At 39.6% G+C, this 22587-nt stretch overlaps 2 protein-coding genes across 4 annotated transcripts; one reads left to right on the forward strand and one right to left on the reverse strand.

Moving 5' to 3' along the window:
- Window positions 1–354: 354 nt before the first annotated feature.
- On the reverse strand, window positions 355–15573 carry bysl (bystin-like). Its single transcript, XM_047346750.1, has 7 exons — window positions 15178–15573; window positions 6651–6807; window positions 6397–6535; window positions 5495–5628; window positions 5222–5382; window positions 1411–1513; window positions 355–1282 (listed from the first exon to the last, which is right to left on the reverse strand). Exons 1-7 carry the CDS (start codon window positions 15440–15442, stop codon window positions 928–930), a joined length of 1314 nt encoding a protein of 437 aa, XP_047202706.1. The 5' UTR covers window positions 15443–15573; the 3' UTR covers window positions 355–927.
- An 821-nt stretch (window positions 15574–16394) lies between these two features.
- Window positions 16395–22032, forward strand: med20 (mediator complex subunit 20). Of its 3 annotated transcripts, XM_047346753.1 has the most exons (5): window positions 16395–16557; window positions 16809–16860; window positions 17072–17217; window positions 21106–21359; window positions 21436–22032. In XM_047346753.1, the coding sequence occupies exons 2-5, from the start codon at window positions 16847–16849 to the stop codon at window positions 21655–21657; spliced, it is 636 nt and encodes a 211-aa protein (XP_047202709.1). In that variant the 5' UTR covers window positions 16395–16557; window positions 16809–16846; the 3' UTR covers window positions 21658–22032. The 3 variants fall into 3 exon arrangements, with proteins under 3 accessions (XP_047202709.1, XP_047202710.1, XP_047202708.1); XM_047346754.1 differs by lacking the exon at window positions 16395–16557 and having other exon boundaries at window positions 16615–16860; window positions 21464–21605; XM_047346752.1 differs by lacking the exon at window positions 16395–16557 and having other exon boundaries at window positions 16619–16860.
- Window positions 22033–22587: the final 555 nt, after the last annotated feature.

Below are 22587 nucleotides of genomic sequence, written 5' to 3' on the forward strand. Positions count from 1 at the left end.
ACACAGTAGGAAAACAAAGAAAATGTCCCAGACCAAATCCAGCTCCACTGCCAGCCAAGTACAAGGATATCCTCTCTGGACTGTGATAAGTAATTTAAGGAACAAATATTAGCACCCTGTAATAAAGTCCAAGTCCACATTTCCTTTTGGATTTGTGCAGGTTTATGTCTTTCCTAATGAAAAAAGTGATTATGAAAACGGGTGAAAAAAAGCATTTAGGGATAAAAATAATTGACTGAAATAAGTATTAGGAAGAATATTTGTTTTAGTCTATTTCAATGCAACCCGACAGTGTTTAACAGTGATCATTATGACAGGCTCCGTTCGACATTATTCAGTAATTTACAAGTTTAAGAAGTTTGTATTTTCTCTTTATTGTGACAAACTGACAAAAGCAATATGTTAGATGTTCCAAAGGTTTACTGATAACCAATCTCAGCTGCAGTGACTGAAATAAATAGATTTTTTAAAATTCTAAATTCTAATCAACTATTACTTTAATAGTGAATCAAGTGATAACTTGAAGACAACTCAACGTTGTCTTCAAGTTATCACTTGATTCTTGAAGTGATCACTTGAGTTGAGTTTTTGTCGCTGGCTAAAAGGCCCAACCAATAATGAAAAATCAGCAACCATTATCCATAGCATTCATTAGATTTTTTTATCCATGTTGCCATTTCATCCAACTCAGAATCAAACTCACAAAAAAACAGTTATTCCCAAGCTCAGACTTGTGTTTTTGAAAACCATCTTACATCACCACTAATGAGCATGTTTCTGTGCAAACAAGATGGAGCATGACCAGAGTTACAACCACCAGATTACACAAAGGTCTTGTTATTTTTACATTTCCACTGTGACAGTAACCAAAGTCTTTTAAAGCTGAGCCAGCATGAAAAGCAGTGAGATGCACCACACCAGACTGAATCAGTCCATCTCGACTATAACCGGCAGCCCAACTTCAACATCTCTTGATTCTGAGTTCTGCAGCTCTCTGCGAATCTCTGCTGAAATCTGAGGGTGCGTTTGGATCTTGAGCAGCTCCAGCAGAGCTTCCTTCTGCTCAGAGCCCAGGTCGGCCTTGTAGCGCTGGGCCAGGGTGAGAAGGCTCTGATGCCACAGCACAGGAAGAACACGTTTTTCACTGCGGAAGGAGAGGAAGTGGGCCACCAAGGCATCTAGGACACGGAAAGGCAGGGCGTACTTCTTGTCCAGCAAGAGACGCAGAAAAATGCTGTTGGCACCGTTGTACTCCATCTCTGCCAATTTTAGCATTGCTGCGCTGAAAGACAAGACAGTTGGAGCAGTTATGTAACACTGAACTGGCTTTGACTCGCAGCGACCACAAAGTAAAACGGTGAAGAGGTAACCTGTTTGTACCGGTGTCTGGGCCTGAGGAAGACGCCTTACCTGGAGTGCAGCACAGGGATTGAGCATTTGGTTAGTATGCTTCCAATAATGATGGCTTCCCTGAGGGTACAGGTCCCAGATTCACATAACGGAATGAGTATACCTGTGTTGCGATAAAGGCACAAAGTGTTGGATCAGTACTCCAGCGAGAAATAGAAAACAACTTAAAGTAATCCAATGCACAGCAGCTGGAGCAAAAACACAAAATTTACAGAAACACTGCCTTGCAAAAATATTTACACATAAAATTTCTGTTAGGGAACATTAGTGAACAAACAGTCTCATTAGGACCAAGGAACACAGCAGACGGGTCAGAGACAATGTTTAAATCAGGGTCAGGTTCCAAACAATAATCCAAGCATTAAATATGAATGCTTGGATTATTGTTTGATGATGTCTACCCTGAAGACATCATCCCTACAGGAAAAGTTGAGGACAGCAACATAATGGTGTGGGGATTCTTTCTTTCAGCAGGGACAAGGAAGTAGATCCTGTCAGGGGCTGCAAAAGACTTGAGAGGGGTGGAGATTCACAAAGACCGTAAACATAACGCCAGAGGTACAATAGCTACAAATGCCTTAAATCAAAGCTTATTTGTGTGTTATAATGGCCTAGTCAAAGTCCAGAACTAAATTAAATCCGTTGAGAGACTTGAAATTATGAAATCATTGAAGCTCTATACAAATACCATCCACCCTTTTAGAATGTTTTTATTCTTATGAACGTTTAGACAAACATTTATTTGTGTCATTTTCCCTCATAATGATGCACTACTTTGTTTGTGTCTATCATATAAAATCCTAGTAAAATACACAGATGTTTGTGGTATTACCAAGACATAATGTGGACAAGTTTAAGGGTTATGGATAGGAGCCACAGGCCTCCTCTGCATTGAGGGGCCACCTGACAGGGCCATGCAATAACCTTCATCCTTCAGCCAGAACACTGGTCTCCCAGCGAGACAACAACCCAAAACATACTGCAAAGGTCACAAAGAACTGCCTAAAGAAGGAGGACGTTAAGGTCCAGAAAGGTTGTCGAGTCGGTCTCCAGGTTGTAATCCTAGATAAAGCAGCTGACGTTTTGTCCTGCTGGTATCAAGTCCTATTTTGCTGCTGGATGAAGGCTCATTTCACCCAGTTTCATCCAAATTTTATACATTTTTTTTTTAATAATACATTTTTCCTGGGGTTTGGTTCTCTTCAGAATAAAAAAAATCTACCATAAAAATTGTTCCCTAATTTTTGGGGAGCAATGCTACAAAAATCATCAGAGGATGAGATTCTTTCACCATGAGCAAGATACTCCTGAAGGAGATGTTCAGACCACTCAATCTTAAAAAAAAGGCTGAACAAATCCATAGTGTCTACTAAACCTCAAGGTCCTGATCTTGTTTTTTGAGTGTCTCCCTGCTGTCACATCCCTCACTGAAATGAAGAGGTTATTAAGAAACTCCTGTAGCCCTTGATGTCCTGCTGTTGCGGTAAAGCAATCATTTGAATCAGATGTGCTGGAGCAGAGACATCTAAAACATGAAGAACTGTGGGCCTTCAGGACCAGGGTTGAGAAATTTTTCTCTAAACTGCTGAAAGTTGAAGTTTGGATCCATGTGTGATAATAAAGTGTTATGTCCACCTGGGTTCTTTCTATCACCTTTCAGGACTTGACTGATAATCTGTTGACAAACAGGGTGATAAATATGCTTCAATTACTATATTAGTTAGTAGCTGTTCTGATGCAGAAAAACCAAGTAAAAAGTCACACTTGTGAAGGTAACTGTAGCTATTGTTTGACAGGATTTTAGCCATTAATTCAAAACTTCTTTATTGATTATCAAAGCTATCATCATACCAAAGCACTAATGCATTTATCCCATGGCAAAACATAAAATGACTGATTCCTGTGAGGGCAAATATTTAACTTTCTGCTAAATTTACCTTAACAATGACAGAGTGACTTTATGTGCACATCAAACAGCACCAGGTAGTATTTATTTGAGAGCAATACTGCCACCTAGTGGTAGTGACTCACACTGGTTGTTGTTTTATTTATAGTTTTTTATTCTCCCTTCATTATTTATTTAGTATGGTTTTTTATTAATAATAGTCCTTTCAAACTGGAGCAACTTGTTGACAGCAGAACCAACAGGATTAAAAGAAGATCAGCTCTTCTACAGTCACTTACAAACATAAGAAAGCTGATGTGACCCAGTTTAGGTGGACTGTGACACGTTATGCAGCAACAAGCAGTGGTAGTGTTTACTCAACAGGCAGCTGCAAATCCTCTCTCAGTGTCAGCCAGAATAAAATGCATAAATCTAGCACTAAAATTAGAAATGTGTCAGATCCCAGGGAGCCTGATATTTCTGCTCTGTGACAGGCTGTCAAATCCTTTCATTCATTTAATTCACCCACTTTTTTTTCTGCAAAAAGCCATAAAAATTGGTCCGGCCTGCGAGGACATGAAATGGAGACCCACACGAGGTTTGCCATTTACCTGCCTGGTAGGTATATGCAAAAGTGGGAACATGCAAATAAAGGCACTGATGGATACCGAATATAAACTGCCCAGGAGCTTCAGTGTGTCTGTGTGTCCTTCACTGGCTGTTTTAGAAGCAGTTTAGATTTTTGTCCTGGTGTAAATAAGCAACAGTCCGTTCTTCACCTTGGTCAGTATTGTCCATGCTGAGAACATCCCGCTTGTACAGTTTACTGATGAAATACATCCAGACCAGTGATCCTGCATCTTGGTTTCTGACAAGTGCAGCAGCACAACACCTGATGTCCAAGATGGTTTGTTACATTGAAAGCTTGAGGAAATTAGAGGTATTTAAATATGATTTAAAAAAGATCTAAAGAATGGAATTAAATGATTGTATTGAAATACAGGGACCTTGTAGGACAAGTCAACGCCTCAAACTTGTGTTCCTCAAACCATTAGTGAGCCATGTTAGCTTTTTGACAGGGAGCAATGTTCTGCTGAAGATGCCACGCCAACAGGGACTACCATTGTTCCAGGAAATGGTGAACATGGTCTGCAACAATGCTTAGGTAGGGGCTATGTGTCAAAGTAACAGCCATAAAGGTGGGAGGACTCAAGGGTTCTCAGGAGAACATTGCCTAAAGCATCAAACTGCCCTCACCAGCTTACCCACCTTCCCATAGTGCATCCTGGTCTCACATTTACCCCAAGATAAGTGTCGTGCTCACTGTGCCGTCAACACGATGCGAAAGAAAACACGAATAATCAGTTCAGGCCACCTTCTTCTATTGTTTTTGTATAATTGGCAGTGGACAGGGGGTCAGCATGGGCCACCTTTGATAGATAGTGTGTGCTATGGCGCCGAGTTGCGACAAAAATCAATTCATAAGTGCATCATTAGTCTTCTAAATCAAATCAGGAGCTGCCTAAAGATTCCCACCCCTAATCCTGGTCACGATCCATATCTAATGACCACAGGTGAAGGACGTTGCTTTTCTGCACAGCTTCTTCCTGTTTCACACCCCCTCAACCCAAGCACCCAAATTAATCTTTATACGTCCACAGCTCTGCCTTGTTCTACCTTAGAGAGGCGCAATGTTAAGGGTACCCCCTGAGTCCACCATGTCAGCTCTCTGCATTCATCAACACTGCAGCGAGGAGCAGTACACCACCACTCTTCTATCTCCTAAATCTTTCTACTGTACCTGTGCAGTCACATGCAGTTCGGATTTACCTCAGGCCAACAAGACATGCAGTGTTCATTATGCTGTGATAACTTCATAAATGTATGGTAAATTCAATCAATAGCTAAGTTAAGTTTGTGCCCCACCTTTAAACCATGCTCCTGGTTTGAACAGGGCCTTCTTCAGGGCACTGTAGAGGTGAAAGTTGAGTCGCTTGTACTCCGCAATGTCGTCCCGCACTCTAGGCAGCAGCACCAGGTTGTAAAATCTCTGGGCCATTCGCTCTTTGAGATTGGAGGAGAAGATTCTGCAACATGTTTATTTTAATTTCGCCATGTTAAACCAACTGATGAGTACCTCAGAGACCTCCATAACAATCAACTTAATGATGAAAAATGATGAAATAACTGATAATTCACCTAGTGGCTTGGTACATGGCAGCTGCAGTCCAGGATTCAGGCTCGGTCAAATACAGAACCTGCTCCCAATTTGAGAGCGCTGGTATTATTTTAAAAGCCTTCGGCAGTTTACCGCTCCGGTACCTTGACAAAACCTGACAGAGAAGAAAAGAAAGTTGTTTCCAGAGCCACATTTAATTCGCATTTCTAAATAAATGTTAAGGATCCTGCAGATATTTATTCCATTGTAATTTAGTGCGCACTCAATTATATACTGCAGCACTGGGCGAGCAGATGTTACAGGTGCCAGATGTTAGAACCAATGGGAAGGTGAAGGGACACGTGTTGTGAAGTTACCCAAGAGAGGCAACACCAAGACAGGATTGTTGTGTTGTCCCGTTTGCAAATTATTTTAGGCTCAACTGAAAAAAATAGAAGCAATAAGAACCAGACTTGGGTCATTTTCTTTAAAGATGCTTGGTGTATTTAGCAAAGTTCAATGAATTAAATAAAAAAAGGTTTGGGTGAACTAAAGTCTGCTTTTGAGTAAAAGTCACTGGATAGATGTGGTCTTATTGACCATGAAATTAAAAAGAATACAAAAAGCTTGGGTGTTAAAAGACGACTACTTTGTGTCATACATAATGTTTCCCTTTGCAAAAAGATTCGAATTTGTCGGTATTAATTTTGCCCCAATTAAAAATTGAAAATCTCCATCTGTAGCCACCCTGGTGCTGACGGGCCAAATTTGTATCATTCTTACAATGCAGTCAGGGGGCCGCACAAAATCAGTCCACGGGTTGCAAATGGCCCCCGGGCCACACTTTGGACACCCCTGCCCTAACCCATTGGCCCTAGAAGAACGCAGTTGGAGATCACTGACCAGTGAGTACAACCACTCATCCATATATCAGACAACTCACCTTACTTACACCTTTGTACACTTCTATTATTCTCGGGTCCAGCTGTGGCATCGGGTGCCCTGACACCTCAGACATCACTGTTCCAACCTCAGTCTGCTTTTCTGTGATCTTTTCCATGATGATGTCCGCCAAGGTCCTCCTACAACCACCACCAAAACGAAACCAGCTTAGAACTGGAAGACAAACTTAACTTCAAGTTTCATCTACACTAATCCCCACAGTTGGGTTCAAAATGAGATCTGGTTACTTCTCACCTCACTGGCACGTTCTTGTTCATGAACAGCTCAATGGCCTTCTCGTCGCTGGGGTCCACAACAACTTCAGCATCACACACTGCGTCAGCATCACCAACACCTGCTTCTCCCAGTGCTGGCCACTCCTCATCTGAGTCTGCATCCTGAGAGTCAGGGCCTTTAATGGAATTACATGGTAAAGACATAACATTAGGTAGTCACAGTGCAATCAGAGTCCTTGCTAATTTCCACTTAAATATTCCGTACTTTCCCAGACTCACATTACTAGACATTTAAGCAATTATAACAACAATCTGGACATTAGAGTACAAAGTATTTAACTAGTTGAGTTTTATTATCAGGATGCCAAACAAATCATAAAACAACACAATGCAGAAGATGAGTTTCGATTTGGCAGCTTGAGATTAGATCAGCTCTACTTCAAAATCCAAAATGCTTAGATCTGTCAAATCTATACTGAATAATCAGACATAAAACACCAATTCAGAGCATCTTTATTCATGTGTACAAAATCTTAAAAAAATAATTAAAAAATACAGCTTTCATACCGTAAACCTTTTTTTTCTTCTTTTTTTTATGTTAAAACTATGAACTGCAGAGTGCTTTATTCAGATTTTATGTGATGCACCAACATAAAGTAAAGAATTGATGTCATTTTAAAGGATAACATTACATGCTTTAGTTTTTTTAATTAAAATAAATGAGTAAATGTATGGATGAAATCACTTTTCTGCATAAATTAAAGCTTTTCGCGGTATGCCTCGACCAGCTTTACACATCTAGAGACTAAATCTTTTTGTCCATTCTTCTATAGAAAATAGCTCAAGATCAGACAGATTGGATGAAGAGCTTCTGTGAACATTAATTTTCAAATCTTGCCACAGATTTTGAATTGGTTTTAGGTCTGGAATTTGACTGGGCCAATCAGAAACATGAATATATCATTAATGTACATAATTCTATTGTAGCTCATTGGTGCATTCATGGTTGTGGCCTTCCTGGAAGGTGGTTTCCTTCCCGTTTTCAGCTCCATCTAGAGGCGGATCTACCTGGGTGGCATATGGTGGCACACCCACACAGGTAACTTGCCCCGCCTCTCAGCGGGACAGCAGAGCAGACAGGTGGATACTCGCTGGTGCAGCTTAACTTTCTCTACTCTCTTCCGCCATCACAGAACCCTGCCCTGCTGACCGGGCGGCTAACCATCCAGGTAACAAACAAAACGAGTGTATTTGCTTTCTAAACCTCAGATGAAGAAGTTGAAACGTTGGCTCAATTTTATCTAAACAGAGCAGGCCAATGAGTGGCATACGTTTACTCACCATGTCTTCAATGGCCGCCACCAGGCGCCCGGAGAATGTTTACAATTTAGCTCTTAGATTAGAGGAAATAAAAAAATTTAAATACATCTCATAGATGTAGTTATAATATTTGCTATAATGGCTCCTGATGACTTCTATTTGACTCATGTTTTTTATTGCAAATGCAGACAAGTTGTATTTTCTATTCCTGTGTGTGTGAAAATGATGATGTATTTTATTTTGTAAATACTGGCAGTTATCAGGACTTGTAGTTAATCTTATTAACCTTAACTCTCTAACAATAATTTCTGTCATGGAACACACCGGCTAAAGTGTAGAAGATTCTTCTTATGATCATATTCTCTGCTGTTGGCTTTTATTTTGACTCTAAAAATGTATAACTATTTCTGGGTATAGTTGATGTACGCTGGTTACATTAGTTACTCATTTAGTGTGAACGACCTGGTAAATTTGGCAGGGTAACCTGCTTTGATACAACATAAGGTTATATGATGCAGAAAATATTTTGTGATAAAAGTACAGAATGATATAGTCAAGACAAACACGTTCTCAGTGTGTAAAAAGAAAAACGGTTAAGGGTAATGCAAGTTTTAAATCTGACTTGGAATATTCAGGTTAAAGGCTGGTTGGGAGTCAGTAATCTAACTTTTAATCAATCTATAATAATTTTGTTGCTTTATAAATCTTAAGAATTTAGTGAAATGCACTTAAAATGCATCCTTGTTTTGAGTTAACACCCTGCTAGAAGTAACCATCAGAAGATGGGTACACTGTGGTCATAAAGGGATGAACATGGTCAGCAACAATACTCAGATAGGGTGTGGCGTTGACACGATGCTCAATTGCTACTAAGGGGCCCAAAGTGTGCCAAGAAAATATCCCCCACACCATTACACAACCACCACCAGCCTGAACCGTTGATACAAGGCAGGATGGATCCATGCTTTCATGTTGTTGACAACAAATTCTGACCCTACCATCTGAATGTTGCAGCAGAAATCGCGACTCATCAAACCAGGCAACGTTTTTCCAATCTTCTTCTATTGTCCAATTTTGGTGAGCCTGTGTGAATTGTAGCCTCAGTTTCCTGATCTTAGCTGACAGGAGTGGCACCCGGTGTGGTCTTCTGCTGCTGTAGCCCATCTGACTCAAGGTTTGACGTGTTGTACGTTCAGAGATGCTCTTCTGCATGCTTTGGTTGTAACGAGTGGTTATTTGAGTTACTGTTGCCTTTCTATCAGCTCGGACCAGTCTGGCCATTCTCCTCTGACCTCTGGCATCAACAAGGCATTTGTGCCCACAGAACTGCTGCTCACTGGATATTTTCTCTTTTTCAGACCATTCTCTGTAAACCCTAGAGGTGGTAGTGAGTGAAAATCCCAGTAGATCAGCAGTTTCTCAAATGCTCAAACCAGCCCATCTAGCACCAACAACCATGCTATGTTCAAAGTCACTTAAATCAACTTTCTTCCCCATTTTGATGCTCGGTTTGAACTGCAGCAGATCGTCTTGACCATGTCTATATGGCTAAATGCACTGAGTTGCTGCCATGTGATTGGTTGATCAGAAATTTGCTCTAACCAGCAGTTGGAGAGGTGTACCTAATAAAGTGGCTGGTGAGTGTATGTATTCATATCTGGCTCTTATGTACATAACAGAAAGCGGAAAGTAAAGCGGGAGATGTTTCAGGGTGCACCAAGGGAGCTTTAACAGCTTAGTGATACACATTGGGCTTGTAAGGCACATAATGTGGACAGGTTGCCTGCAATAGTACAGTTGCTTGAAGACATTGCATCTGAGAACCATCCACAAAGGGCTGTTGAAGCAAGATGGATTTTGACTCAGACTGATCAAAAATTTGCAGGATGTCCTGTTCCGAAAACTCCCAAGTGACTAAAAATATTTATCAGACATGCCCCAGTCCAAAACTGTGGACTATTCTAAGGTTGTTGAACTTATTGAGTCACTTAAAAAGATATTGGTTCAGTATCGTAGTCATGAGACCTTTGAAGAAATGTGGAGGGAATCACTCAAGTTATGTCAACAAAGTAACATTGATACAACCCAGCAAAACCAAAGAGGTCAACATTGGAAACAGAGGTTCTTCAGTAAAATGTCAATGCCTCTCCTTGGGACAGCATGCTGTTCCAGATGGCAAACACACATTTTGTGTCTTTGTGTACTATCTAGTTCTGGATAACACGATTGGAGAACTAGGAAGAAGATTTTCTAACACAAATTGGAATATTATGCAAGGTACCAGGATGTTTTTCATGAATTGTTCAGGTTGTGTAAAATGGCTGTTGTCTTGCCAGTGAGCAGTCCATCCTGTGAACTACGTTCTTCAACTCTCAGGCGCATAAAGACATATTTATATACAGTACAGATAAAACGTTTGGACACACCTTCTCATTCAAAGAGTTGTTTTTATTTTCATTACTATGAATATTGTAGCTTCACACTGAAGGCATCAAATCTATGAATTAACACATGTGGAATTATATACTGAACAAAAAAATGTGAAACAACTGAAAATATGTCTTATATTCTAGGTTCTTCAAAGTAGCCACCTTTTGGTTTGATTACTGCTCCGCACACTCTTGGTATTCTGTTGATGAGCTTCAAGACGTAGTCACCTGAAATGATTTTCCAACAGTCTTGAAGGAGTTCCCAGAGATGCTTATCACTTGTTGGCCCTTTTGCCTTCACTCTGCGGTCCAGTTCACCCCAAACCATCTTGATTGGGTTCAGATCCAGTGACTGTGGAGGCCAGGTCATCTGGAGCAGCACCCCATCACTCTCCTTCTTGGTCAAATAGCCCTTACACAGCCTGGAGGTGTGTTTGGGATCATTGTCCTGTTGAAAAATAAATGATGGTCCAACTAAACGCAAACCGGATGGAATAGCATGTCGCTGCAGGATGCTGTGGTAGCCATGCTGGTTCAGTATGTCTTCAATTTTGAATAAACCCCCAACAGTGTCACCAGAAAAGCACTCCCACACCATCACACCTCCTCCTCCATGCTTCACAGTGGGAACCGGGCATGTAGAGTCCATCCGTTCACCTCTTCTGCGCCGCACAAAGACACGGTGGTTGGAACCAAACATCTCAAACTTGGACTCATCAGACCAAAGCACAGATTTCCACTGGTTTAATGTCCATTCCTTGTGTTCTTTAGCCCAAACAAGTCTCTTCTGCATGTTGCCTGTCCTCAGCAGTGGTTTCCTAGCAGCTATTTTACCATGAAGGCCTGATTCACACAGTCTCCTCTTAACAGTTGATCTAGAGATGTGTCTGCTGCTAGAACTCTGTGTGGCATTGACCTGTTCTCTAATCTGAGCTGCTGTTAACCTGCGATTTCTGAGGCTGGTGACTCGGATGAACTTATCGTCCGCAGCAGAGGTGACTCTTGGTCTTCCTTTCCTGGAGCGGTCCTCATGTGAGCCAGTTTCTTGGTAGCGCTTGATAGTTTTTGCGACTGGACTTGGGGACACTTTCAAAGTTTTCCCAATTGTTCGGACTGACTGACCTTCATTTCTTAAAGTAATGATGGCCACTTGTTTTTCTTTGCTTAGCTGCTTTTTTCTTGCCATAATACAAATTCTAACAGTCTATTCAGTAGGACTATCAGCTGTGTACTGTATCCACCTCCTGCACAACACAATTGATGGTCCCAACCCCATTTATAAGGCTTGAAATCCCACTTATTAAACCTGACAGGGCACACCTGTGAAGTGAAAACCATTTCAGGTGACTACCTCCTGAAGCTCATCAACAGAATGCCAAGAGTGTGTGGAGCAGTAATCAAAGCAAAAGGTGGCTACTTTGAAGAACCTAGAATATAAGACATATTTTTAGTTGTTTCACACTTTTTTGTTCAGTATATAATTACACATGTGTTAATTCATAGTTTTGATGCCTTCAGTGTGAAGCTACAATATTCAGTCATGAAAATAAAGAAAACTCTTTGAATGAGAAGGTGTGTCCAAACTTTTGGTCTGTACTGTACATGTAGGCATATGTATGTAAATGCAGAGTTTGTGTTTTGAATGAATAATAAAACCAAAGTTTAGTTCCTTGTTGCAGCAAACCCTTGCCCCCCTAAATATTTTTCTAGATCCTCCCCAGGCTCTATGCATTTCCACATTAACTGTGACGAGCTTCCCTGTTCTGGCAAAAGAAAAACATCCCCTCCAGCATGATACTGGCACTATGTTTGGCTGTAGGGATAGTGTGTTGGAAGCAATGTGCAATATTAGTCCCACGCCACATAAAACATTTGTCATTTAGGCCCGAAGGCTCCTATGCTACCTGCAAAGTCAGTAAAAGAAGAAAAGTAATGCAGTTGCTGTAAATTACAGATAACCAGAACAGAACAGGACTGAACGACAGGGTGCTTGTATTACACAGACCATAAAGGGGACGGACAATGACAGCATTATCATAAGCAGCAGACAAGGTAAAGCAGAAGCAAGTACGAGTCTAGTGTCACTTTAAACAGTAACCTGTTCATGTGACAAGCCTGTGCAGAGCTGGATACATCTACAAACAAGCAGAGAGGCAGCCGGTAAGGCAGAGACTTTAATGCTACTTTACTGCTGAGATTGCCTGCTTTCCGTTAGCTTTAGCTTAGGAACTGAAACAGCTGTATGCTGGTGTGGCTCATTAACACCTGCGTAGTGTTTGCTACCTCTGAACTCAAAAATATAATATCGTAGTCATGATACCATGTAAATGTTTACCATATTAATGTGAGAATTTGATGTCTTTCAAATAATATCTGCATTGTGATTTTACTGGTGGATTTGGTGAAGTCAAAAGTTAAACCATGTATAAAGGTTTTCGCTGGGGTACAACAGGGAAATGTTAATAAATAGCAACTACAATAATACTACATAAGCAGGACTCATTGTGGACATACTAAGGACCACAATGGCTAGAGCGGGCAGAGAGCAGCTGCCCGTAATCACACTTAAATTAAACTTTATTTAATTTTTTTTTAAACTGCCTTCATCTGATCAAACGGGGAAAAGATCCTGCGGTATCCGCGGAGCACGGATATCTAATATCCATCCTAAAGCTAACTTCACCGCTAGTATAAACACGCTTTCAAGTCCTTGTCCTCGTTATCGTCATGGCTGTGGACAAAAACTTCCCCCTAAAGCCCAACATTGTAACTTCTTCAGGCAAACTTTGGAGCTTCACCAGCCCAGACAGCAGCGTCTCTCCTCTCTGCTTCTCCTGCCACTCCCCTCACATCAGAACCCCTGAGCCTTATTTTATAAAATGTGACTGGGCTGTGGTCCAGATAATTATCCCAGTGGATCATTTTAGACATAAAAAACATGTATAAGACATTCTTGCCTATACATTAATACAAACATTATTAGTATTAACTTTGAATTTTTTATTTCTATTGAAGTACTTTTTATTGTTTCAAGCAGATTACTTTAATGTGATAATGTCACACAGTAAAAGTATTGGCAGCAAATCTATTGGGTAAGATAACTGTCAATAAAGATGTATGCGTAGAGGTCTAAATTTGTAAATGTAAATAAAAAAAACATGAATAAATTTAACATTTGTATGTGTGCCTTGTTATCAATGTATACATACATGTGACATCAGATGTTTCATCTGTGAGAATACAAGTTTAGAAGTAAGGAATACAATTTACAAAGTTACAACTTTGAAACAATACAAGTACAAATCAGAAATTTACAAGTATGAATCTAAAACACCTGATAAAGCTGTTACACTCCTTACCAGCTGGTGGCGGTAATGCACCTGAAAGTTGTTCGCCAACACCCATTCAACAACATGAAGAGGAAGGTCTTGTTATAGACAAGATCTTTCTATACGAGTCTTATGCTGTTCCCCTGCGGATATCTCTTCCCCGTGCCTTTAATTTTTTTGTTTTTCTATTTAATTGCAGAAAGAATCAATATTTTTTCCAACTCGTGTCATATTCACTTTAACCTGACGGATATCAGTCAGCCACCAATCACTGTTGTTCAACACATCGGAGTTAATTAGAATCGTTTATTACGGATATTAAAGCATGGAAGCTCACTCTGCTGAACAGGAAAAATAAGGCTTCCTGAAAAAATGAGAGTGCAAGCTAATTATTCTGGTAGATTGTGTTCTAATGTAAAATATAACATTACTGGATTAATGAAAGATATTTCTAGATCCTAAGTTTTGATCCTTAATGTCCGTTACTGTTTTTTCAAAAATAATCAGTTCTAGCAGATGTATTATTCAGGTACTTTCATATTCCTCTATCTAACATACTGTCCATGTGACATGAGAACATATTTCCACTCTTTTAAAAAGAGAAAAAAAATGTTTTAGGAACATCACAGGGGAACAGAATATGTCAGCCTGATGCTCACACCCTGTGATGCTTTTTCACCCCATGGGACAGGGATTAACCAATCAGCTTATATTTTGGGTTGTTCATTCCTCAGCCATCTGAAATTTTCTGTTCCCCCCGTAACTTTAAGAGCAAAAGTTTCTAAATTCACAGGAAGTACTATCCATGATGAAAGGAATAAACACAGTGAAACCCACAAGACCAGGTTTATTTATTTTATTTTATTCCCCGTGTCAGGAGCGACAAAAGACCTGCTTCCTATTCTACTTCTTGTTTAATGGGGCTTGGTGAACATTTTGCAGGTGCATTACCACCACCAACTGGTAAGGAGTGTAACAGCTTTATCACGGGTTTCAGATTTGTACTTGTAAATTTGTGATTTGTACTTGTATTGTAACAAAGTTGTAACTTGTATTCGGAACTATTAAACTTGTATTCTCACATGTATGTATACGTTGATAACAAGGCACAAATACAAGTCTTAAATGTATTTATGTTTATTTACTGACATTTACAAATTTAGACACCTATGCATACGTTTTTCTTGACATTTATCTTACCCCATACACAGCACACTACACTAATCTCAGCCTCCATAGCTCCACCCATTCAGTGGGTCAGTGGAAACACAACAGGTACCGAACCCAGTATAGCAAAGCCGAGTGGCGTGGAGCCGCGCCGCATTAAGCGGGGCAGTGGAAAAGGGGCATAATGTTCTCTAACAAACCTTTCAAGCTAACGTTCTTCTTTTTTGTTATGTCATTTTAAATAAGCCATTAAGTTATTTCAACACCTGGTAAAATAAAGCATAGACCTCTCCAACAATACCAAGAACAGTAACTGGTTCCTTCTTCTTCTCCGGGGCCAGCCCATATTCCGTCTGCAGCTCTTCCTGTTGAATCCGGGCCTGCTGTAAGATCTTCCTCGACAAACGCTCGTCTACGTACTGATCCTCGTCCTCTGACCGGGCGTCTCGCCCCTTCACCCGGCCTCGGGCTCGGACCGTGTCCGCTTGCAAAATCTGGTCGGCCAGCGCCACCGCTCCTCCGCCGCCCTTCTCTCCTCCTCCTTTGGATTTCTTTACTTTGGGCATCACGGCAGCGTAACTCAGATTGGGACGCCAAAATAAATGTTATATGTTAGCATTGAGTTACCAAACGTGTAAACACACGCTGGCAAACAGTACAAACACGTGCAAACGTTGACTCTAACGGAAGTGACGAAACTCAGTCACATGGCAGGCCGTTTTAACATAAAATTGGCTCTGTTCATCTGCAATTACATTCTGGATATCTAAAAATTAGTTTTGACTAGTCACAGCTACATTTTGACTATCCGGAATGGGAATTTAATATATCTGTATTTACATTTTGACTAGTAAAAAGAACAATTCAAGATATTTTAAATCCCATTTTGACGGATCAAAATGCCTTTTAAGATATATATCAAATGACGTCACTAGATTCATCATTAGAAGGGTCAAACATCTGTAATTACAATTCAAGAAATCTCAAACTCAATTATGGCTCGTCAAAATTACATTTTTAGATATTTCAATAAAGGGAATTACGTGTAAGACCCCCTAGTACTGCCACTGAGTTGTCCAAACTGTTGCCTGCTGAATTTTGGGTGGCTGCAATGACACTGGCTGTTTTGGAAAAAAATGTCGGAAATTGGCAATATTGAAAGAGATATCTCAAATTTACTTTTATAACAAGTCATAACTTAATTGCTGATATATGAAATATATGTTTCAGATAGTCAGTAAATTATTGCAAATATCTTGAATTGGAGCCCCATACAACTTAATGTTAAATCTGTCATTAATACTAGTCAGAATGCAAATAGAGATCTCTCCAATTGGTATTTTGCCAGGTCAAATTATAATTAGAGATATCTTAAGTAACTAATATGCCTAGTCATAAATCGATTTCAGGTATCTGGAATGTAAGTATGGTGAAGCCGACTTTATGTTAAAACGGCCTGCCATACAGGCACAACGTAAAGGTTAGCAATTACTGAGTTCTATAAACCTCGGAATTCGGAACTGGGATGTCGGAGTTTACGTCATCTCCGAGTTGTAGCGTTCCAGTTTCTTGTTTGTTTCGTTCGTATTGTTAGCAACTACTGTAACAGCAGTCGTGCAACAATAACAATGACAGTAACACTGTTCTGCGCGATACCCGACTGCCATCTTGAATGCGTCAGGTATGATTGTGTTGCCCCGACTTTGCGCCCGTTCCAGTTGAAATTTCCTACTCGGAGGTCGGAAATTCCGACTCCCGAGTACAAATGGAACGCAGCATTAAACAAAAATGCATATTCAATTATTAATTTAATAGAATAGTATCTACCCAGTTTTTTTTCTCAGTCATTAAAATTAAACTTTATTGTTTTACAAAAATTAACTTATGTACATCAGAATTATTTGTTTGCTTTTGACCCGGATGTACTCAAAGCGAAGCGACAAGGCAAGAGGAGAGAACGAAAAGTATCAATGGGGGTAACTTGGTGAGCTCATAATTTATATTAATAGCTATATTTGTTTAGTTTAAACTGTGTTTTCGCACATTTATTCTCAGAATTAGTATTCATGTTTCTCGATCGCCATGTTTCGCTTTGGGGGCTTGGCACTACGTGGACAATCTAGCATAACAGAGTAGTAGACCCTTCCTGGCTTCCCGCATGCTTTCTGACTGTTGTGGTGCGGTGTGTCCTGCAGCGTGTGCCAGGTTCCTGTGGCGGAGGGGAAGAGTGTGCAGCAGACAGTGGACATCCTGCACAAGAAACTGGAGCAGCTGGGTGCTGTGAAGCATGGCAGCTTCTGCGTGGACTGTGAGACGTACCAATCTACAGGGAATGCAGGCGGTAATGTTCAGTAATCTACCTCACCGCTGTGACAATAGTTTAGTTTAGGTACCTTGGAAGATACCAACTATGTTTAGGGTTATTGTCCATTTGGACCCATTTATTCCAAATGCTTTATCTTCCTGTCTGTCTTGAATGTTGCTCCAATTTTATGTTCCTTCCTCATTAAGCCATCTATTTTATTTTGTGAAGTGCACCAGTCCCTCCTGCAGCAAACACTCCCACACTTCACAGTTGGAATGGTATTTGACTGGCAAGCTTCCCTCCTTTTCTCTAAATGTAACAATGGCCATTTAGGCCAAATACTTCCCATTTTAGTGATGTCAGACCAAAGATAACAGCTCCAAAAGTTAAAACGTTCCCATGATGTTTATGTTTGCATATAATTGTCTGGACAGAATTCAATTCAATTCAGTTTATTTATATAGCGCCAATTCACAACACGTCGTCTCAAGGCACTTCACAAAGTCAGGTACATACATTCCAATTAATCTTAACCATTGAACAGTGCAGTCAAAGTAAGTTATTTATTCAAATTGGATAAAAAGTTTTTCTATCTAAGGAAACCCAGCAGATTGCATCGAGTAAGAGATTTGTTGCATTCACTCCTCCTGGATGAGCCTGTAGAGACAGTGGACAGTCACTGGCTTTGACTTTGCAGTAATCCCTCATATTGAGCATGCATGTAGTGACAGCGGAGAGGAAAAACTCCCTTTTAACAGGAAGAAACCTCCAACAGAATCAGGCTCAGTGTGAGCGGCCATCTGCCACGACCGACTGGGGGTTTGAGAGAACAGAGCAGAGACACAAAAACAACACACTGAAATAACAGCAAATAATCCAAAATTGGAGAGTAGTATGAGAATGTAGCGAAGAGAGTGAAAGTGGTCATTATGTCCTCCAGCAGCCTAAGCCTATAGCAGCATAACTACAGAGATTGCTCAGGATAAACTAAGCCACTCTAACTTAAGCTTTATCAAAAAGGAAAGTTTTAAGCCTAGCCTTAAAAGTAGACAGGGTGTCTGCCTCATGGACTAAAACTGGGAGCTGGTTCCACAGGAGAGGAGCCTGATAACTAAATGATCTGCCTCCCATTCTACTTCTAGAGACTCTAGGAACCACCAGTAAACCTGCAGTCTGAGAACAAAGTGCCCTGTTAGGAACATATGGAACAATCAGATCTCTGATGTATGATGGAGCTAAATCATTATGGGCTTTATATGTGAGAAGGTGCATTTTAAATTATATTCTGGATTTATCAGGGAGCCAATGAAGGGAAGCTAAAATAGAAATATGATCTCTCTTTTTAATTTACATCAGAACTCTTGCTGCAGCATTTTGAATCAGCTGAAGGCTTTTAACTGCATTTTGTGGACATCCTGATAGTAAAGAATTACAATAGTCCAGCCTTGAAGTAACAAATGCATGGACTAGTTTTTCAGCGTCACTCCTGGATAGGATATTTCTAATTTTGGCAATGTTCTGGAGGTGAAAGAAGGAAATCCTAGAAACCTGTTAAATATGGAATTTAAATGACATGTCCTGGTCAAAAATAACACCAAGGTTTTTTACTTTATTACCTGAGGTCAATTTAATGCCATCCAGGTTAAGTGATTGACTAAGCAGTTTCTTTTCACAGACTCCGGTCCAAATACGACAACTTCTAGCGTTGTTCCCCTGATCCCTACAGCATATTCCAGCCTTTCTAAGAGAACATTGTGATCGACTGTATCAAATGCAGCACTGAGATCTAACAGAACCAGTACAGACACAAGTCCATTATCTGAGGCCATAAGAATATCATTAGTGACTTTCAGCAGAGCTGTTTCAGTGCTATGATGAGCTCTGAAACCTGACTGAAACTCTTCAAACAGGTCATTACTGTTTAAATGCTCACACATTTGATTAGAAACTATTTTCCCAAGAATTTGAGATAAGAACGGAAGATTTGAATAGGTCTGTAATTTTTCAAGTCATCTCCATCAAGCGAAGGTTTTTTAAGTAAAGGTTTAATTACAGCTACCTTAAAAGCTTGTGGTACATATCCATTTACTAGGATAGATTAATCATATCTAAAATGGGGCTGGTAATCAGAGGGAACACTTCCTTAAATAATTTGGTTGGGATTGGGTCTAACATACAAGTTGAAGGTTTAGATGAAGCTAATATTTCTGATAACTCAGGAAGCTCCACAGGATCAAAACAGTCCAAACAAAGATCAGGTTCTACAGTTACTTCCAATGTTGTCTCACTTGCTGAGGATGAAGTAATCATCTTCAGGAGTATGTCAAATATTTTATTTTTAATAGAATCAATTTTATTTTGGAAGAATCCCATAAAGTCATGACTGCTGAGAGCTAAGGGAATGGATGGCTCAACAGAGCTATGACTCTGTGTAAGTTTAGCAACTGTACTAAAGAGAAACCTAGGATTATTCTTGTTCTCTTCTATTAATGATGAGAAATAAGCTGTTCTAGCTTGGCAAAGTGTCTTTTTATACAACAGTAGGCTATTTTTCTAGATTACGTAGGAATACTCTAGGTGTGTAGAACGCCATTTTCTCTCCAATTTTCTAACATTGTGCTTTAAAGTACGCAGCTCTGAATTAAACCAAGGAGCTAGCCTCCTATAAATAATTACTCTTTTTTTCAAGGGGGCTGCATTGTCTAATGCATCACGTAATGATGAAGTAACACTATGAACAAGAGAATCAATTTGTGAAGGGGAAGAAACAAAATTATTGCTCTTCACTGTGCTTTTCTGTGACAATGAGGAAATTAAAAGTGGAACAGATTCTTTAAAGGTTGTTACAACATTGTCTGATAATGATCTACTATAATGAAATTTTCTTTCAGGTGTGGAGTACTCGATTATATTAAACTCAAAGGTTATTAAAAAATGGTCAGACAGGACAGGTTTAAATATTGTTATGTCTTTACACTCAATGCCATATGTCAGCACAAGGTCCAGAGAATGAAGACAAAGGTGGGTAGGTTTGTTGATGTTTTGAGCAAAGCCAATTGAGTCCAAGATAGCATTAAGGCTATATTTAAACTATCACTTTCAGTGTCAACATGAATGTTAAAATCCCCCACTATAATAACCTTATTTGTATTTCACACTAGATCAGATAAAAGGTCTGAAAATTGATCTAAAAAATGAGAGTAAGGGCCTTGTGGACGGTACAAAACAACAAACAGAAGTGTTTTTAGTGATTTGCAATTTGGATGAGGAAAACTAAGGATTAAATATTCAAAAGAGTTGTAGCTATTAATTGGTCTGGGACTAATCAATAAATCAGACTGAAAGATGGTTGCTACTCCTCCACGCCCAGTATTTTGAGGTATGTGAAAATTTAAATAATTAGTAGGAGTTGACTCATTTATAGTAACATAAAAATTGTCCTCAAGGATGATTTTTTTTATGATGTCACACAGCAAAACGATTTGTTTGAGGTGTATATATATATTAACGGGTGTGTCTCCATTTACCTGAAATGTTGTGAATAAAACTAAAAGAAACTTACAAAGTCATGATTTCATCATCTGAGCTTCCTCAGTTGGTTTAAAGGCATAGTTATCTTAGTGTCTGTAAACGTTTGCATAATGTGTTGCTTGTTTAGGATCTCTTATTCTATCCCTGTTGTTAGACTGGTTTAGTTCAGGTGTGTTTTGAATTCTGAAGGCCTGGTAGTAGTCACGCCTGAGTGTTGTTATTGAACTACATACATGTTTAATCATGTTTAAGTCATAGTTTAATAAAAGCAGTAGTTTATTTTTCTCATAAGGCCGAGTTAGTTTGGATAACTCTTTTTCAAAGTGACTTTGTTGCCTAATTTATCAAAATCTTCTGCATTTCTATAACATCAGTGTTGCCTTTCTGCTACAGGTCAGCCCTCCAAACTCTTATACGTGATGCACAACTCTGAAGTTCCCCTGAGCTGCATGGCTCTGTTTGAAGGGGGACCCTGCCTGACAGCAGACACAAACTTTGACGTCCTCATGGTGAAGCTGAAAAGCCATTTCCAAAACGCCAAGGGACACAAGGTGGAGTGTCGTGGCTCGAGATACCGCTACTGTGACTTCTTGATCAAAGTCGGCACCGTCACAATGAGCTCCAGTGCCAGGGGGATATCGGCAGAGGTATGGCCAGAGTTTGATATTAGTAGTAAGAGAAGAGCTGCACCTTCTCAGTTTTAACTGAGTTTGTTTCACACAGGTTGAATACTGTCCCTGTGTGGTTCCAGGGGACTGTTGGAACCTCATGAGGGAGTTCATCCAGTCTTTTCTTGGCAACAACGTCCCAGAACTTCCGACTGTGTTTGCTGCTAAACCTGAGGGCCTTTTTGCTCCAGCGGACTGTGTTGATACCATGACTCAGTACTTGGAGTTGTTCAACAAGCTTCGCAAATTACAGATCCCAGGAAGCAATGTGCGTTGAGTCTGCAACATTTTTTGTTTTTTATGACTGTATTGATGTATTTATTCTGGTGCTATAGATCAGTTTGACATCTTAAAGTTGTTGCAAACCTATTGTTTATGTTTCTCTAGCTTCAAATGTGCATTATTTTTACCCAACTTGAAGAAAGCATTTTGTAATAAAATTAAAAAAATGTCATAGCAAAAAGTATCCAGGGTCCATGTTTTTACCTTTATACTCCTTTTACACCCATTCAACTTTCAAACTTTTCTAAAAGGTGTATATGTTTTATGGTACAAAAATATAAGATCTAACATTTAAACTGTTCAAGCTACATAATGTCCTGATGGGAGGTGAGTGTGTTTAACAGTGTAATAAAGGCAATATTCTTTGTCATAATGTGTATATATATTTTGTACGTATATAGTTTTAATAGAAAAATAGTTTTTCTCTATAGTTTCATTGTTACATAATGACAAGGTGGGATCTGTGGTTTTTGTACACGAGTTCATAATTTTAGTTAATTCCAAATTTTTTGCTCTTTTGACTATTTACTGCCTTGCAGACGTATTCATACAACTGGAATTTGTTTACATTTTGTCTTGTTACAGTCTAACTTACATTTCTTTATTTATTTTTTGCATTTTATGTCATAGATCAACACAAATCTGTACGTAATTGTGAAGATGAAGGAAAAGGGTAGATGGTTTCAAAATTCTTTACAAGTAAAAATCAAAAAAGTGTGGCATGCAAGTCTTTAGGAGTATCTCTTTATTAGCTTTGCACATCTAGAGACACAACAACAAATTGCAACAAATTTCTAATTGGATTAAGGCCTTGACTTTGACTGTTTTTAATGAACATATTCACATGTAAATAGTTACATTATAGCTCTGACCGTGTGTGTAGGGTTGCCACCCTGCTAACAGGTGCACCTCTGTCCCAGTTTCA

This window comes from Girardinichthys multiradiatus, chromosome 20 (assembly GCF_021462225.1).
Source record: "Girardinichthys multiradiatus isolate DD_20200921_A chromosome 20, DD_fGirMul_XY1, whole genome shotgun sequence".
Lineage (NCBI taxonomy): Eukaryota > Metazoa > Chordata > Actinopteri > Cyprinodontiformes > Goodeidae > Girardinichthys > Girardinichthys multiradiatus.